The 18,995-nt window shown below is 48.0% G+C and overlaps 1 protein-coding gene across 1 annotated transcript; it reads left to right on the forward strand.

The window, feature by feature from the left end:
• The first annotated feature begins 13,900 nt into the window (after window positions 1-13,900).
• Window positions 13,901-17,515, forward strand: LOC115405133 (delta-type opioid receptor-like). The gene is made up of 3 exons (XM_030114607.1): window positions 13,901-14,145; window positions 15,745-16,097; window positions 16,977-17,515. The coding sequence occupies exons 1-3, from the start codon at window positions 13,901-13,903 to the stop codon at window positions 17,513-17,515; spliced, it is 1,137 nt and encodes a 378-aa protein (XP_029970467.1).
• The last annotated feature ends 1,480 nt before the right edge of the window (window positions 17,516-18,995 follow it).

Consider the following 18,995-nt stretch of genomic DNA (forward strand, 5'->3'; position numbering starts at 1 on the left):
TCAACGCTTGTAGCTCGAGTTGAAATAATTGAACTTTTCAAGTGAATGGGCGCCAGGGTGCACACGGGACTGTGGGACACACATCAGAAGAATCCTGCCCACTGCTGCTGTGCAGGAGACGGCGATGAGGAGGGCTGTGATGTTTCTGCAGGACGTTTTGTGTTGCATATTTGTACCAGCGCTAAAACTTGAGCGTCCAGTGTGCCGCGTTTTCATTTGTCGCCCGAATGCAGTTGCGTTCAACGCGTCCGGTGGAAGCACGGCGTCAGCCTCCAGAACTGGACCTGGGAGCTGGTTCCACATGACAGGAGCCTGGTAGCTGAAAGCTCTGCCTCCTGTTCCGTGAATGACTCCTGACCTCCGTCCGACTGCAAACCGTTCATGAGAGCTGAAAGACGAAGTGTCAACACTGAAGAGTCGGACAACAAAAAATGAAGCACTGAAATTCAGTGTGAGTTCCTAAATTTAAAATTTCTAGATTCCAGTGCTCACTTCCATGGATCTGTACCTGAGACAGTGTTTGAAATCACATCAGAGCTCAGCGGAAGGGTTTTCCAGAGTTCTGTGGAGAGCTGTCAGAGCGTCTGCAGCCTGCAGCAGGCCTGATGAGGCATTTTAAACAAGTCACCTCTGGGTTGACGCAACATTTTCTGCCCTTACCTCTGCAGGCAGAGTGACTGATGACAGGGCGGCTCTGGGAGGGTGACGCTTCCAGTTGTCTGAACTCCCCACCTGACATTACCGTCACAGTGACTTCCTCGGACTGAAGCTGTCTCTGTGGACGTCTGTAAAGTTTTTTTCATCAGTCCTTTGAATGTCACATTTTTACCTTTTCAACTCCCTTAAAAGAAGCTCTGTCCTGCAGTCTGGCCGTTTTTACGTAGAGAACTGCCGAGCTCAGCAGCTCCATGTGTTCTGTATGATCAGCTCCATGAACCAGAAGAAACTGTGAGAAAAACCAGCAGCACTTTTTTTATGAACTGGCTCAAACAATGTGGGAAGATTTACAGGACTGAGTCCTGGAGCGCCGTGAACCGCTCGTTAATGCTGAGATAAAGTGGTGAGTGGAGTAATGAACCACCGGCCTGGACTCTCCAGGTACAAACCTGTTCTGTCTCAGTAACCATGCAGACGCTCCTTCAGCACAGCTCGTTTGCTGCAGGATTTACCTCTTTCCAAGGTGAAGATCATTTCCTCGGAGGGACTCAGACCTTTCCACAGCAGCCCGTTTAATTTGAGCTGCAGCCTGGGCTGTTCACAGCTGCTGGCGCCGCCAGAGGAAAGGCAGGTTTTCACGGTGGGGATCAAGCTGACTGTCGCCGTTCTGAGCACACTGAGTTTTAACCTTGGTAGGTACACCGCGCCATTCAGCATCTCCACCCACAGCCTGGCCTTCATGACGGAGCCAGCTTTCTGTCTTTACCAGCTCCCGTGTTCGTGCCTCCACATGGAAATGGCGCAGAGAGCTGAGATGTGCACAGAGTCAATATTGATGTGCGTGCTCACTCTGCCTCTGGGTGCCGTCATGTGGCCAGTGTTTACAGAGGCCGGCCCTCTGCGCTCTGCGTGCACGCTCACCTGTGAGGGCTGCGTGAACTCTGGACCCTGAAGCAGATGGTTTCTGTGCCGTGGAGTTTGGGCTGAAGCAGAGTCAGAGTCTGGGTGAACTCCCCGAGGCCGCCGCTCCGTTCATGTCTGCACTTCATGAATATTCAAGCTCTCAATGCACAAAGAGCAACAAAAGACAAGTTTTTTTCTGTTAGACAACTTCAAACGCCCAGCGAGGCGTGTTGTTGCCTCGCTCCATCGATCAAATCCTTTTGGTCTGGTAACCATGGGTCAGAGACGGTTTCCATAGCGACCATGAAAACAGCCCTGCAGCATCACTCTCTCACACGCACATGCACACACACACACACACACAGCAGCTCCATCTCCACCTCACACTCATGGAAGCCTGTTAGTGGTGCTGGTCTCCAGCGCTCTCTGGGGTCCAGGTCTACAGTAAACCTGAAGCGGTGGAGTCCAGCAGCTCCCTGGTCCTGGGCGATGCCACCTGGGTGCGTCAGGTGGGGGTGGAGAGTCACTGTAGTCCAGGGTCCAGAGTTTTGAGGAGTTCTTGATTGTCATCTTTGAATGAGGATGAAGACCCTCGGAATGTGGAAAGGCCAGACCTTGTTCTGGGTGCTGATGCCAGAGTCCAACCCCTGCACCGGTCCACCAATCCTCCAATATCAACCAGAAATATCATCGTTTTTACCAAACGGCAGCTTCAATGTTGCTGATGATTCTTTTCTGTTGGACTGTGGAGACATTTCGCCACCTCATAGAACAGAACCAGCAGTGATCACACAGTAAGGTCAGAGGTCAGATCAACACTGAGAGTCAGACCTGAGCCAATCGGAACCGAGCTCCTGGAAGACATCAGCCACAAAGCTTCTTAAAGGAAAGACAGAGGAACGTTATGATCAGCTGGTTCCCTCAAACGCTTCTTCACAGCATTTTTCAGTAAAAAACTTTTTCATTTTGTTTTAAGGGCTCTGTTCACATGACAACAGAGATCGAAGCCACTAATAAACTTTTTCAAAACGGCCCCCAAGGTGGAACTTCACAATGTATTGTTCACCATGTTGTCCCACTGCTAATGTTTAGAGTGTATTGGTCTCCATGTTCTCCATTGGTAATTAGGGACCGAGCCCGGAGGGCAAGGTCTCTATCGTTTTTCGTTCGTTTATTGTCGTCGTCCTTCTATATTATACTAACGCCCAAATAAACGCCAATTTGACCCCCTAAACATGCACGAAAACTCACCAATTTTGGCACACACATCATGACCGGCGAAAAATTTTATAAAATGGAAAAATTAACCTCATCTGCTCTCTAGCGCCACCTAGGAACAGTAAAATAGGTGCCACGGCCCATAGGAATGTCGCAGAGAGATCAAACCAACGTTGACGCGTTCGTCTCATCAAGATCTACATTTCACATTCCGCGATTTCCCTTTCAAAGTGAAATTTTTTTTTTCAAAATCACTCCTCACGAAAAAATTATCTCCTCCGAGACCGTTTGTCGTACAGACAACAGACTAACGCGACATGATAAAGGATAAGTTTGTTTACTAAAGTTGTTAAAAACTTTGTCAAAAGTCAGACATGGATTTTATTAGCCCTCAAAGTTGAAAGTCTGAAATCCTGCCTTGCTCCTGCCCTCATCCGTTATAATGGGAAAAAAAAAGAAGAAAAGTCGCCTTTTTCAGCACCTTGAACAAGTGTCAAGTGTGGCTGAACCGTGACTCCAATCAACAAACCGATCACACGTGAAGCGTCACCAGGTTCTCCCGAACAAGATGATGTAACATAAGTGGGGAAAATATCTTGATATATGGCAGTTTTCGCGAGAATGAAAAGATGTGCACTCTGAATTTTTTTTGCTCTCAGTTATAATGGAGATGGATGGGGAAAAATCTCGCGCTTCTCACGAACTGAGGCCTCTACGGTCCAAACTAAAAGTCTGACTGCTCTGAAAGCCTCAACAACTGAAAGACAACTAATTTTCCTGTCAAACGTGATATTTTTTGTTCAGTTTTGCCAAACAGGAATAGAACAAGAAGCAGTTGTTTCCCAAACAGAAACTTTTATTTTCTCCTCTCTCCCACTCTAACTCACATTACCATATATGGGCGTCCAGTGCAGTTACACAGCTGACAGCAGCTGTCAATCAAACTCTGCCACTGATTGCCTTCATTCAGTGACTGTCAAAAGCAGATGGGACATGCTAACAACTCCATGTTAGTGGATGACAGATGCTAACAGTTGCATGTTAGTGGATGGGAGATGCTAACAACTACATGTTAGTGGATGGGAGATGCTAACAACTCCATGCTAGTGGATGAGAGATGCTAACACCTACATTTTGATGGATGGGAGATGCTAAAAGCTACATGTTAGTGGATGGGAGATGCTAACAGCTCCATGTTAGTGGATGAGACATGCTAACACCTACGTGTTAGTGGATGGGAGATGCTAACACCTACATGTTAGTGGATGGGAGATGCTAACAGCTACATGCTAATAGATGAGACGCTAATATCTTCATTTAAAAGGATGGGAGATGCTAATAGTGCTTAAAAAACAATGTTAACGGATGAGAGATGCTAACAGCTAGATGCTAATTATTATTCCGTCACGGAAACAAACTTAAATTTGACCCCCTAAATCTGCATGAAAACTCACCAAATTGGACACGCACATCCGGACTGGTGAAAAATTTTATAAAATGGGAAAATTAACCCCATCTGGTCTCTAGCGCCAACTAGAAAAACTAAAATGGTCGCCACGGCCCGCAGGAATGTCGTAGAAAGATCAAACCAACACTTACGTGTTCGTCTCATCGAGGTCTAAAAGGTTGCCGGAGTGCAGAAAAATTGACTGTCAAAATAAGAGCCTCAAACCCCTTCAAAATAAAAGTCAAAATTTTGCACAAAATCATATTTAAGACAAAACACATTGACAATTTTGGGTTAACCAGTGTTAGCGGACAGCATACACTACCTTTCCAAAACAAAAGCCCCAAATTCCTTCAAAATAAAAGCCCTTTTACAACAGAAAATGAGGTAAAATCATGAAAATGGATGTTTAAAGAGTAGCAAAAGTCCTGTGACCTGGACTTTGGCCAACAAGGTATGACGACGTTTCAGTCATCGGCCGGTGGGGAGGCTTGGTCCTGACCAATGCTGCTTGCGCATTTAATTAAAATTAAAATTTCCTGACTACCATCTGCAGGTTGACAGGTTTAACTCTCCAGGTTGGCAGCTGAAGACTCACAGGGCAGACAAGGGGAAACAGGAGGACAGAGCGGATCCTGACAGTAACCCCCTCCCTCCTCGAGGGCGAGTGCATGATGGCCCAAAAGTCTGTCCCTGAGAGGGGAGGTCTGGAGGTAAAGCACCTCTGGAGTTTGGGTACAGGGGCAACACTGATGCCACAGTGCCCTCTTGGGGAAGGGATTAGGGTCCACCATAGCCCTCTTCTCTCCAAGAAGGGGTGAGGCATCGCAATCATCATCTGGGGCTTCCTCCGAGATGCTGAGAGGCACCATGGACTGAGAGCCAGAACCTGAGAGATAGAGCCTGGAGAGCCAGAGCCTGGAGATCCAGAGTCTGAGAGCCAGAGCCTGTAGAGCCAGAGCCTGGAGATCCAGAGTCTGGAGAGCCAGAGTCTGGAAAGCCAGAGTCTGGAGAGCCAGAGTCTGGAAAGCCAGAGCCTGGAGATCCAGAGTCTGGAGAGCCAGAGCATGGAAAGATAGGGTCTGGAAAGTTGGACACTGGGAAACCAGAGACCAAGAAGCAAAAAGGAATGCTGATCTGGGACTGATGAGTTGGAGAGACTGGCTGGTTGACTGGCTGGTTGGGAACTGGCTGGTCGAGAACTGACTGGTAGAGAACTGGCTGGTAGAGAAGTGGCTGGTAGGGAACTGGCTGGTAGAGAAGTGGCTGGTAGGGAACTGGCTGGCCGGGAACTGGCTTTTAGAGAACTCGATGGTTGAGAACTGGCTGGTAGGGAACTGCCTGACAGGGAACTGGCTGGTAGAGATCTGTCTGACAGGAAATCGGTTGGTAGAGAACTGGCTGGTAGGGAACTGGCTGGTAGAAATCTGTCTGGCAGGAAACTGACGAGTGTGGGCAGGGGCCTCACTCTCATCTTTTCAAACTCCTCAGGTCTTCAAGTTTTCAGACTGAACTCTCCAGGTTGGTAGCTTTAGCCAGGAAGGGTACCTTTACATTTTTGTCAATGCAGCCCTTAATAACTTTCTGTTGTTTGTCAGATTCAAACTCAACTACGAGGGCGTACCCAAATGAAACCGGAATTTGGTTGTAACTTTTTATTTCTTACATTTCAAAATAAAACACCACCGTCGCCTTCAAAATAATCTCCATCTGCATTAATGCAGCGCTCCAGCCGTGTCTCCCACTTCACAAACGTGTCATCACACCCGTGTGTAATTGTGCCATTCAGGGCCGGCTGCGATTTTTCTGTCACCTCCTCCACATCTGCAAACCGCTGTCCCTTCAGCTCCTTCTTCAACTTGGGGAACAAGAAAAAGTCACTCGGGGCTACATCTGGCGAATAAGGCGGATGGGAGAGGAGATTCATCTCATTCTTCGCCAGAAACTGCGTGACGCGCAGCGCCTTGTCCGCTGGCGCTCTGTGGTGGTGGATCAACCGGCTCCACTCCGCCACTACGCTCTGCTTCCTCCTCACATCCTCACAGAGCCGTCTGAGGACTACCATGTAGTAGTCCTGATTTACAGTCTGACCTGGAGGGACAAACTCGCTGTGGACGATACCCTGGACAGCGAAAAAGCAGATCAGCATTGTTTTCACGGCTGAGCGGACCTGACGCGCCGACATCTGGCCCTTCTCAAACCGCCCGAACCACTCATGGACCTGAGTCTTCCCCAGACCATCATCCTTGTAGGCTTGCTGCAACAAGGTGAGTGTTTCTGCTGCTGTTTTTCCCAGCAAAAAGCAGAATTTAATGTTCGCGCGCTGCTCTAGCAATGTTGCCATTTTGGAAAAATCGCAGACGGGAGCTGCACTCTGTTACTATAAATAGCGCGTGACAGACGTCACTGTCACTCTGGGATCTCAGATTTTTCACAGATATGCATGAGACTTACCTGTAGCACATCTGACGACCAGAAGTCGAAATTCATTATTATTAGTGTTTTTGACCAAATTCCGGTTTCTTTTGGGTACGCCCTCGTATATGAAAGAACTGTTCTGTCATTGAGTGTGGTTACATGGATGTTTTTAATTTGGAATTGGTTTATTCCAAATTAAGTGATCCAGAATAATATTCATGAGCTTTGTGTTTACATGGGAAAAATGAAGGCTTAAATCTGCTCTAATGCTGCTGCTGTGAAACGTTCTGATTGGACAGGGGACGGCCGTGACATACTGACGTCTCCCGGAAGTAAACAGCATTTTTGTCTTTTTTCTTTCTCGATTAACATTGACGCTGCAGCTTTGAAAATGTCTGCATTATTATGCACCCATCCATCCACTTGTTTCATTCTGTCCAATTCTTCTAAAACTCGTACGAGTTCGAACTGCGGGCTGCGAGCCGCCATCTTGGAATATTGCATCATCACAGCGGAGCATGTGCAGAACAGAGTTGCCCCAAATTTATATAGAAATTTGTTCCTAAAGGAGAATAAATCGGCCAGTCCATTCGAATTTAAGCTAAATACTGAACAAAGTTTTCAGAATCAGTTTTCACATGATCATTTTAGAGAGGAACTAGGCTTTATTCGGATTCAAACAGGAACAAAAAGTCCCATGTAAACGTTCGGATGGTCACAGAAACCATGAACCCACATCACTTCCAGTTTAAACAGCCTCAAAGTAAAGACAGCTTCACCTGTGTCTTCTGCTGTGTTTTTCAGCTTTTCAGCTGTTGAACTGTTTTCTTTCCTCCAGATTGGTAAGCGCTGTGTTTAATTTTATTTGTCAATCCGTAATAAGATTTGCTTGTGCAGCTGAAAATGTGTGTTCTTACAGATGCTGACCAATGTTTGAACATGTTTATAGAAATTTTCTTCAAGTTTTAATTCCTCATTGGAAAACCACTGAAGTTCAAGGACATTATGGAAACTAAGTAATCTGTCAGTTTCAGCTCAGAAAGTCAACATGCGTGGTGTGACATGTAATTCATGGTCACTTCTCACTGAGCAGCAGCTGGTGCTTTTCTTTTCAAGACTATTGTATTTGCTTTAATAGAGAGGCCTTGAGTTTTCCATGTGCTGACAAGACTGCACATGCCATGAAGAGATTTCAGCTGCATAAATGATGAGAGGCGTGCTGCCGACTTTACAAATGAATGGAACATGAATATTAATGACACCGTTGGACTGAGGTAATGCCACATGTGTGCAGTGAGTGGCACTGTGGAGTTACTGTGACGTCCTTCCACAGCCAGCCATCACAGATCTAGCAGATCTTCAGTAAACAGAGAAAATGTCTTCATTGTTTGTGGCTGCAGCTGTTTTCTCCCCAGTTGTAATGGAAACATATGAAAATGTGAGGCCTCAGTTTTCCAGCTGTTGGTTCAAGCTGCTACTACTGTACTGAGCAGGGCTGATTTTCATCGCTCAAGTTGATAAATCGGGAGTTATATCTGTAACTACAGTTCTACGAATCCTGGATGACTGCCAGAAGGCGGTGCTCAAAGCACTGAATGTTCCCTCATGCATTTGCAGTCTGAGTATGCATACCAACAATGTCACTAGTGACCCCTGGGTGACCCCTGGGTGACCCTAGCAAGGTATTAATTTCCAGAGTCACCTCAGGTTTGGTTTCCACAGAATCTTCTTACGTGATCACAAGGATTCTGAGTGACAGAGCGCTCTGGCGGTCATCAGGGCTTCACGGAACCAGTACCATTCATAACTTTGGTTCTATTTCATCCCTCCTGACCGTCAGAAGGCAGTGCTGAAAGCACTGAAAGACTAATACCAGCTTAGTCACAAGGAATCTTGGAACCCACCTCACTGAGAACCCTCCGGAGGACCGAGGACCAACTCCAGTGGATGGGAAGGCAATATTTACCCTGTTAAACCTGGAAAAGGTGCCGGGCATCATCCAGGAGGCAGTGACACATATTTCACATTTTTCAGGTGTACTACCGTCAGGACGGCCCAGGATGTGAACACCACCCTGGTGGAGTGGCAGTGCATGCCCGGTGGCAGAGGACAGCCTCCTTCTTGGTGTCCACAACTCAGTGGGATAAGCACTGCTTGGAGAGAGCAGAGCCCTTATAAGGGCCTCCATAACAGACAAACAGCTGTTATGACATACAAACACTTATAATGGCGTCCATGTAGCCCAGGGGTGGGGAATCCTGGTCCTGGAGGGCCGCAAACCTGCATGTTTTCCATATCTCCCTGCTTCAACACACCTGAATCGAATCAAGATTCATGGCCAAGTCCAGCAGAAAGCCTGATAACGAGCCTCATTGCAATCAGCTGTGTTGAAGCAGGGAGACATGGAAAACATGCAGGTTTGCGGCCCTCCAGGACCAGGGTTCCCCACCCTTGATGTAGCCCCTCAGAGTTCTGACTCAGCACAGGAGCTCCGCTCTGCCTCCAGGACTGCTGCACCACCAACAGCACCTTCGGGAGAGAAGCGGCCACAGTGTCATACTCGGTATCTCTGTGGCCAGATGGGGTTGCTCGGGGCCGGTTTTGTCAATTTTGCATGCCCTGTCTCACCTGTTTCTATCTGCTTCTCTTGTTATCCTGCCTGGTCACCTGCCTCGTTATCGCCCTAATGTGTTGCACCTGTCTTCCCCACTATTTAAGCCTGCCCTCCTTGCTTGTCCCAATCAGTTCCTTCTGTCATGGTGTGGGTCTGTCTGCATGTTTCTGCTACCCGTGCCTGCACCAGCTCAACCCTGCCCTGAGATCCTTGTGTTCAGAAATAAAGAAGTTTTGATCTACCTGTGCTGCCTGTGCCAGGGTCCTTCCACCCCGCATTGTGACACGCAGAGTGACGCCCGCACCATCCAGATGCCATCTGAGGCATGACGGACAAACAGACAAAGCATGTAACTCACCCATGCTTTTCACCGAGGTAATGGCCAGTAGGAAAAACAGTTTTGCATGACACCCACTGAAGCTCCGCCATAGCCTAGGGATCAAAAGGAGGCTGACACCAGCCCTCCACTACTAAGTGCAGGTCCCAGGCTGGAGCTCGTGGGGCTCTTAGGGGATGAAGCCTCAGAGTCCCCTTGAGAAAACTGACACCAGGACATAGCCATCGACCATGCCGCCTGCAACCTCCGCATATCAGGTAGATTTTGCCTCCACATACACCCTCAAGGCAGATGGAGATGACCCATATCCAGAAGAGACCTCAAAAATACCAGAATCACAGGGTCCTCCCTACAGGCACTGCACCACTCAACAAACAGTTTCCAGCTATTGTCGTGCTGCAGTCAGGTGGACGGCACTCTGGCATTCAAAATGATCTGTCTGACAGGCTCCGTACAGCTTCTCAGCACTTATTCAGGCCCCTCAGTCGCCAGACGTATAAGCGGAGGCGGTGGGGGTTTGAGGTGGCAAACCCAACCTATGTGCTGGGACAGAAGATCTTTCCTGCTGGGCAGGCACCATGGTTCACTGAAGGAGAGTCTGCTGAGCAGCCATGTTTGCACTGGCCAGAAGAAGGCCACCAGCAGCAGCGTGTGGCCCTCCTGAATGACTCTCTGGAGTGTCGACCAAATCAGAGGGAGAGGTGGAGAGGTGTAGAGGAGGTGTGGCAATGCGTCCTTACCCAGAAGGCTGGTGGTTTCCCTGAGGGAGAACCAACGTGGACAGTGGATCGACTCCCCTGAGCCAAAGAAAGGCCTCAGGGGAGGTCTTAAAAAAGTGAAGGGGAAGCTGCCTTTGCAGCCTTCGGAAGGCGAAATTGACTGGACTGACTCACACAGTTAGGCTGAATCCCATTTCACCCCTTAGCCCTTCCCCTTGGCCCTACCCCTTAGCCCTCCGCCTATGAAACGGAGTGCTAAGGGGTAGGGGAGAAAGTCAACCCGTCCGAATTGGGACACCCCTCCGACAATCGCGTACGTCATCAGTAGTCGCCGCTGCCGATGACGTAGGCAGATGCGACAATTATCTGCCGAAGAAGAATGTTTTTCTTACATTTTAAAACTTTATTAATTGACAAAATACTGACATTTATGAACGTCTTTCGTTGCGGACGCCGCCATCTTGCCGATCTTGGAAGGCTTTCTGAGAAATCTGTCATCCAGTGGCGCCGGTGGCGAGGGGCGCTTGTTTTGTTCGCCTGGACCGTCAGTGGCGGGTGGGGTTAGTTCACTTCCGCATTGGCGGGGGCGCTCGTTTCCCACCCGCGCATTCCAGGCGGGCCGTGTTGAAGAAACCAGTTTATTGAAAATAATCGTCTATCTGTTGTGTTTGGAATGCGCCTGGAATGCGCGGGTGTGGAAACGATCACTCCCGTCAATGCGGAAGTGAATTAACCCCGCCCGCCAGGCTTGATCTAGGCTGAAAGAACAAGCGCCCCTCGCCATCGGCCGATACCCCTCCGTTTGGAGTGTGCCTCTCGAGAATCTCCTTTTGGAGGGGTGACTGGCCCTCTTTCTTGGCCCTACCCCTCCGTCATAATGACAATTGGGACACTTCTACCCCTCCATGTGAACGCGCAAAACGAGGGGTAGGGCCAAGGGGAAGGGCTAAGGGGTGAAATGGGATTCAGCCTTAGTCTGTCAGAACATTCAGTGCTCTCAGCGCCGCCTTCTGGCGGTCAGTAGGGATGAAATAGAACCTTGTTGGAGGAATGGCGTAAAGATTGCGTTTCCAAACACCTGCTGAGTATCTTATAGTTTTTTTCAAAGTTTCACAGAGAAGTGTCTGAAATTCCCAGAATTCTTTCTGTTTGCAGCAACAAATGGTGGAATGCAGATCGAAGGCCAACAATGAAATACTGACTTTCAACGTAACCATGGGGACAATGTGACACAGAAAGCAGATTTAGTTCACATCAGAGAATGCTTCACCACAGTGTGGAATGGTGGCTCGCCAGTGTGCTTCATTATTAGTTTAAATATTTTAAAATTAAAGAAATTAAATGATAACTTGTTTATACTAAATTGTGTGTTTACATCCATGATGATACATCACATATGAAAAAGAAATCAGAAATTTGAGAGTAAAAATCTCTGCTGAGCTGCTTGAGGTGGCAGAAGGTCCAGCAGGTCAGAGCAGCAGCCAATCGCTGACCAGAGAGTCACACATAGCAGCGGGAATTTATCTCAACAGCGCCACAGATTCTGATGCCTTAAGGGAGGCAAGTGGATGAGTTTCTGCCACAAGAGGGCACTGCTGTCGCCATCAGCTGCTTTTTATGAAAATATGTTCACCAAGAAAGTGATATGTGTTTGTGCAGTATGCTGTTTATGTTTTGTCTGAGATTGATTCAAGTGTTCAAGTCTTCTGGCATGTTTGCTGAAACTGCTGTAACATCTGTAAAGCTCATCAAGCTCAGCCACATCTGGAATCCCGAGCAGCAGAATGATCTTCACCAAAACTACTGGAGTATCTGCTCAGTATGGAGAGACTCAGAGTCTGAACACAACGGAGAAGAAGCATCTCTGATGTTCTTCTGTAGGGAGGACTCAAACTGACAGAATTCAAAATAAATTGTAAATTTCTGTCACATGTTCTTTTCTCCAAATTATATTTTTCTGTATTTTATTTTCATCTGACTTTTCATTTATCTATTGACACCTTTTTTTATTCACTGTAACATTTACGTCCTCATTATTTCCAATCTTGCATTTTCTCCCTCTATGTTTTTCCAGTCATGTGTGTTTATGTGTCTTTTTACATTTCTGTGTGCATTTTGGCCTCATTGTGTAAATGAAGGGTGCAGTCCTGGGGTCAGCTCCTCGCCACTGGCCAATCAACGTTAACATTCTGGCAATGCCACCAGCCATCGGCCCTCTGGCAAAGCTGAGGTTTCTTACCTGCTAACCATAAAGATCACATTGTGAAAACATTGGTCGTGCATGCACCAGAGCGCCGCAACAAACAAGCAAACATGACATGAGCCAAGTTTGGAGAATAACTCTGTGAAGTCATCAGGATCGCCATCTTTATAATCCAGGTCTGAGGAAATACAGACATCTGGGTGGTGAAAAACTCCTGACGGAGACAGTACAGTCTGTCTGTAGGGATGAGAAGGCCTGTCGACCAGGGCAGAAACAGACAGGGGCAGATGTAAGGACAGGAGCAGAAACAGAGACAAGACAGGAACAGACACAGGGACAGCAAAAGAGGCAGCAGAGCAGAAACAGATACATTTGTTTCACATTGCTTTTCCTGAGGGATTTTATTGCTGATTGTTTTTACTGTTTATACTGTCCTGCTGTTTTCTGTTGTTTTTATCGTTGATTTTATTGTTTTCTTGATTGTCCACTTCGAGATCTGCTCTCAGATGTAAAGTGCATTATAAATAAAATCCATTATTATTAGATATAAGGACAGAAACAGAGACAGGAGAAGAAACAGACGGGAACAGAGACAAACGTGATCAGATGGTAAAGGAAGCTAGACCAGCTTTTTTTCTGTTTGTGGATCTCACTGTTGGTGGACACACACACACACACACACACACACACACACACACACACACTCAGCAGTGCGGTGAAGTTTCTGGTCAAAGTGAGTCCATTGACGCGGTTTCCTCTGAGCTGCTGCTCCGGGTGGAGACGCTGCCTCTGCAGCAGGTGCTCTCTTCACAGCTCACACTCCGACCTGATAACAGACTCTGCGTATTTGCTCCTGCAGGTGTTGCCTGGGAACATCTTGCGGAAACAATGGCAGGGAGTTTTTTTTTTCTTTTAATACTCTGATGGTGGCTGTTATTTCCAGAGAGATGAGCACGTTGCTGCTTTTCTCGTGTTTCTCCAGGGAAACCTGTACAGTGAAGCCATGTGACGGGAGCTGTCAGGTGTGTGTGCCCTCCAGCAGATGTTGCAGTGTGAGCAGAGTGTGTTCTGCCACATGTGGACCGTGCGTCTGATGTCACTCCATGAGCATTGCGGGCTCCAGTGCGCACGGCGCAGGGACGCAGAGTGGCACAGGCGGCGCCCGCGGTGGCTTCCAATCCGCACCGTCCTGCGAAGGTAACGCAGAGGACAGGGGCGGAGGGGTCGCCTTGGCTCTCTGAGTGAACTTTGTGAAGGCAGAGCTCATCTGCCGCGGCTGTAGAGAGCGGAGCCGCCGCTGCGCTCTCATCCACACGCACGGAACGCGCCGTCCGCGCGAGTCAGAGGACAGAGCCGCCGTTTGGAGACCCCCAGGTGAGTCAGCATGGACAGCAGCGTGGTGCACATCTCCAGGGAGGAGCGCTGCGCCCCGGGCCAGCCCGGAGACTGCTTCCCCAACTTCACCTGGCAGCCCGGCGCGGCCGACCTCTACAACGACACCCCCAACGGAACCTGGGAGTCCGAGCCCGAGCCCCTGTCCCCCATCATCCCCGTCATAGTGGCCGTGTACTCCGTGGTGTTCGTGGTGGGCTTGGTGGGCAACTGTCTGGTGATGTATGTGATCATCAGGTGAGTTTCCAGCGTGGGAATGAATCGGTGTGTGTGTGTGTGTGTGTGTGTGTGTGTGTGTGTGTGTGTGTGTGTGTGTGTGTGTGTTCTTGTATTTCTATCCTTGTCGGGGCCAAATGTCCCCACAAGGATAGCAAAACGTGGAACGACGTGCCTTGTGGGGACCTTTTTCCGGTCCTAAGTAGGAGAAACAGTGTTTTCTTGACCATGTTGTTGTTACTGAAAAAAGTAAAAGTGCAAAAACATTTCTTTAGGGTTAGGCTTTGTTGTGGTGTGGGTTAGGGTTAGGGTAAGGGTCAGGGTTAGGGGCTAGACATGAATGGGAGTCAATGGACGGTCCCCACAAGGATAGAAATACAAGACTGAGCGTGTGTGTGTGTGTGTGTGTGCTGACACAGATTACACACAGTAGATTATACAATCCATGGCAGAATAGACAATATAAATACGCCTCATGCAGTCAGGCGTTTTGCACAAGTCCACAAGTTGTGATACTGCCGTGCTTCCTCAAATCTGCATTACTTGCTCTGTTTATTTTTCTCAAAGTCTTTCACGAGAATAAATGTGTCTGAATCTGATGAAAGGAATGACATTTAAAACAACAGATTCTCCTTTTGACAAGGTTCCAGTCATTTTTTTAATTTTTATTCATTCGTGATAATATTTCATTTCTTTTATTTGTTTATGAATGTAGAGGAAAAGTAAAGCTGGAAACATTTCACTGTTGTTACTGATCCTTATGGGAAGATGGAGATCTGTGCACACTTGCTTCATGAATGAAATGGAAGAGAAAAGACCAAAAACAAAAAAAAAAAAAAAAAAAATCAACCAGCTGTTATGAAATTAAAGTTCCAGTGTCTCCTGGTGGTTTGCCCAATCATGTGATACCACCGTGTGCCACACGATGGTGCAGGAGTGTGTATGTGTGTGTTATTTTCACATCGTTGAGACTGATTCAACATCTATTTCTTTTTTAATTTGTGGATCTCTGGAGTAATATATATTTCACTTAACCAGCTAAAAGCCTGGTTGGGAGATAAGGTCTCTGTTTCATAAGGGACCTGGCTCGGCAGCAGCAGGCAGTGACAACTGTCAGTAAATACAGTACTTTCATGCTTCATTACATTAGATTACAGGGGAAAAAATAACAACAAGTGGTCCTGGAGACAACGACTTGGAAATGATGAGCGTTAAGGAATCAAATCAGTTACAGTGACCAAAAGAAGCTCTTTTAGAGGCTCTTCACGCAGACGGCCTGATTGAAGGTCTCTTGAGTGTATCCCTGGTGTTTTCCCTCATTGATGTGATCATGGATGTCACAAACACATGATATTTTATATGTTAGCATCACTAATCACAGCTGGAAGAGGCAGACAGGCTGTGATTGGCTGAAGTTTGGATATCTGTTGTACTTTTCCACATTTTGTCACTTTTTATTGGAGTTTTATGAGAACACCTCCTGGTACCGTCGGATCTGCTGTATGTGGCTGTAGCAGCTGAAGGCAGTGTGGGACCTGCCCGGGGAGGAGCTACTGCTGTGAGTCTCCTTCACCATTAACCGAAAACAGACTCATCTCCTTCATCTTCTCCTCACTGCAGATACACTAAAATGAAGACAGCCACCAACATCTACATCTTCAACCTGGCCGTGGCCGACGCTCTGGTCACCACCACCATGCCCTTCCAGAGCACCGACTACCTGCTCAGCTCCTGGCCCTTTGGAGAGGTGGCCTGCAAAGTCTTCATCTCCATCGATTACTACAACATGTTCACCAGCATCTTCACGCTGACCATGATGAGCGTGGACCGATACGTGGCCGTGTGCCACCCGGTCAAGGCCCTGGACTTCCGCACGCCCACCAAAGCCAAGATCATCAATGTGGTCATCTGGGTGCTGTCGTCGGCCGCCGGGATCCCCGCCATGGTGCTGGGCAGCACCAACACCAACAACGGTACGTTACCCTGCGCACGCTCTCCGGAGCGTCTCTGCTCCGCTGGCACCGGCTCCATCGCTCGGAATTACCTCAATTTTCTCCTTCAAAGTCTGTGATTAGGATGTTCGGGTTTGATAAGAGTCTTCATCAACCACTCGACATGATGAAGCCATGACAGGCATAATGGATCCTCATTTTCTAAGAATAGAGCAAACTGCACATTTTCTCCTCTGTCAGATATGTTCGGCTTGAACAACACTCCTCAACCAGAGAAACGAGATGAGAACTCTTCATGGCATCCCTCATGACTCTGATACTTTCAACCATACCAGCATCCGCTGTCAGCTCTAAATGTTTCACTCTCAAACATTCATGTTTTAATGAGTCTACTTTATTCTTCACCTCCCAGCTTTCAAAAGCTGTTTGAAGCTTTTGAAAATAGGAATCAAACCAATAATACATGTAGGGTTGGGATTTGGTGTTATTCAAGTTTTCTGAATTTAAACCAGAATTATTCCTATGGCAGCACTTCAAGTGTCTTCAGTTGGAGTTTTGAAACCTATATAATTAAATAATAATGAAGGGAGCTTATGTGTGTTGTGTAATGTCATCAAATGCATCTCTTCTGTTAGGAATCTGTCTCTGAATAATATGAAATCCTCTCATCAAAACAATAAGACTATGTGGAAGACGTGGACATAGGTAGATAGACTGACAGAGAGAGAGATTTTATTTAGCATTAATTATCAACCATGTGTATCATGTTCCATGAGACAGACTAATCATGTCCTGTAAGACATGTGTCCACTCTGTTGTCTCCATCCCTCTCTTGCTGTGTCCCTGATGTCTTGTTGTGTCCCTGTTGCTGACCTGACTGGGACTGTCTGTCTCCGGCAGGGACCACAGAGTGTGCTCTGCAGTTCCCTGATCCCTACACCTACTGGGACACCCTGATGAAGATCTGTGTCTTCATCTTTGCCTTCGTCGTCCCCGTCATCATCATCACCGTCTGCTACACCCTGATGGTGCTGCGGCTGAAGAGCGTCCGTCTGCTGTCGGGTTCTCCCGAGAAGGACCGGAACCTGCGCCGGATCACGCGCTTGGTGCTAGTGGTGGTGGCCGTCTTCGTGGTGTGTTGGACGCCCATCCACATCTTCATCCTGGTCAAAGCCCTGTCCGCCGGCGTGCCGGAGACCACCGCCGTCATGGCCGCCTACTTCCTGTGCGTGGCGCTGGGCTACACCAACAGCAGCCTGAACCCCATCCTCTACGCTTTCCTGGACGAGAACTTCAAGAGGTGCTTCAGGGATTTCTGCTGCCCCGGGGCCCGGGGGCCCGGCGACGGTCAGGGGGTGAGCCGGGTGAGAAGCACCCTGCGGGGCCACTCGTGTCCCACGGACCCCCGAGGGGACAGCAGGCAGCCCAGGCCCGTATGACTAGCCATGGACACGTCGTCCCTGCGCTGGGAGGAGTCCAACGAGCTGGGAGTAACTCAGATCACCACCACCGTTTGAAACGAGTCTGCGGTGAGAGAACGAGGATCCTGGTTTGGAGGAACAGCTGGGTGGAGCCTCTTTGGTCTGCTGGGTGGAGAGAGGCTGATCCACTGACAGATTCACACACCTGATTCAGGAAAAACTCCAACTCTGTGGCTCTGAAGGCTCTTTCTCAAATCTTCACTGAATTAGGTAGAAATAAGCTGTTTTTGTCGATTTATGCTTTGTTGCACAACAAATGGTTCAGTCTCACAGTTCGGTGAGATTTAACACAAATGAAGCAGTTTAATAACTAAAATCTGCATCCTTCACTTCACTTTAAAGCTACACAGTAAGATAACCCTGAATGAATCCAACAGGAAACTTTTACCTCCATGTCTGCAGAGAAACTGACTGACAAGCTGTGATGAAAGGCAACAGCAGCAAAACCACGACAATGGTTCAAATAAACAGCAAAGAGTGAGAAAACTGCAGAGAAAACTGAAGTGGATGCCAACAGAGCTCGATTAGCTGGATTACTACACTTCACTAAAATACTGAAGTGAATTAAGAGTTCAGCAACATAAGAAAACTAGAATTTGGCACTCAGAGAGCGCAGACCTCCGCCACAGCTCAAATCAGTCGCCAACAACAACAAGAACACCGTGTATAATAAAACAACATTGTGATCGGGAGTGTGATCGAAGCGGAGCGCTGCGGCGTGTGGTGCCTCTCTCTGTCGCCCTCTCTTCCTGTGTGTGTGTGTGTGTGTGTGTGTGTGTGTGTGTGTGTGTGTGTGTGTGTGTGTGTTTATCTGAAAAGGAAAACTGAAAAGCAACATAATTTGTCATTTTACGTCATTTTAATTTGAAAATTGACCGGATTGTCTCGTATTTTCCGTTCCCGACTTCCTCTCTGGTGCGAGCTGCTCTGTCCAGCTTTACAGCTGGCGGTCCACGGCGCGCGGAGAAAATAGAGAGGAGCAGAGCGGCCGCAGTCCACGGCGCGATCCGCTACGCCTCCTGTATGAACCGTCAGACAGGTTAACAGGGGCGCCGATCTGGAACTCGGTGCTCGGCGTTTCCGCCTCCGCGTGCGACGCGTCCTGTGAACCAGGCTTTTGTCCCCCCTGTCAGCGGGCTTGCCCAACTATATGAAAGACTGCCCTATCTCTCAATGATAAAGAATCCTTGAAAAAATTCCTGGATCCACACAGTGATCCGGATCATCACCAAAATTTAATGGATTCTAAGTTAGCCCAAGACCCACCTTTCCACACAGTTTCATTGCAATCCGTCCATAACTTTTTCCGGAATGTTGCTAACAAACTAACCAACAAACCAACGTGATTACATAACCTCCTGGCGGAGGTAAATATCTGAAGTGAACTTTCATAAATTCAGCCTTTTGGTACATGTAGAAAAATCTGGATGGAGACTTG

This window comes from Salarias fasciatus, chromosome 18 (assembly GCF_902148845.1).
Source record: "Salarias fasciatus chromosome 18, fSalaFa1.1, whole genome shotgun sequence".
Classification (NCBI taxonomy): domain Eukaryota; kingdom Metazoa; phylum Chordata; class Actinopteri; order Blenniiformes; family Blenniidae; genus Salarias; species Salarias fasciatus.

Coding starts and splice junctions, on each gene's coding strand:
- LOC115405133 (XM_030114607.1), top strand. CDS start 13,901: ATGGACAGCAGCGTGGTGCACATCTCCAGGGAGGAGCGCTGCGCCCCG. Junction 14,146..15,744: donor GTGATGTATGTGATCATCAG/GTGAGTTTCCAG, acceptor TCCTCACTGCAG/ATACACTAAAATGAAGACAG. Junction 16,098..16,976: donor CAGCACCAACACCAACAACG/GTACGTTACCCT, acceptor TGTCTCCGGCAG/GGACCACAGAGTGTGCTCTG.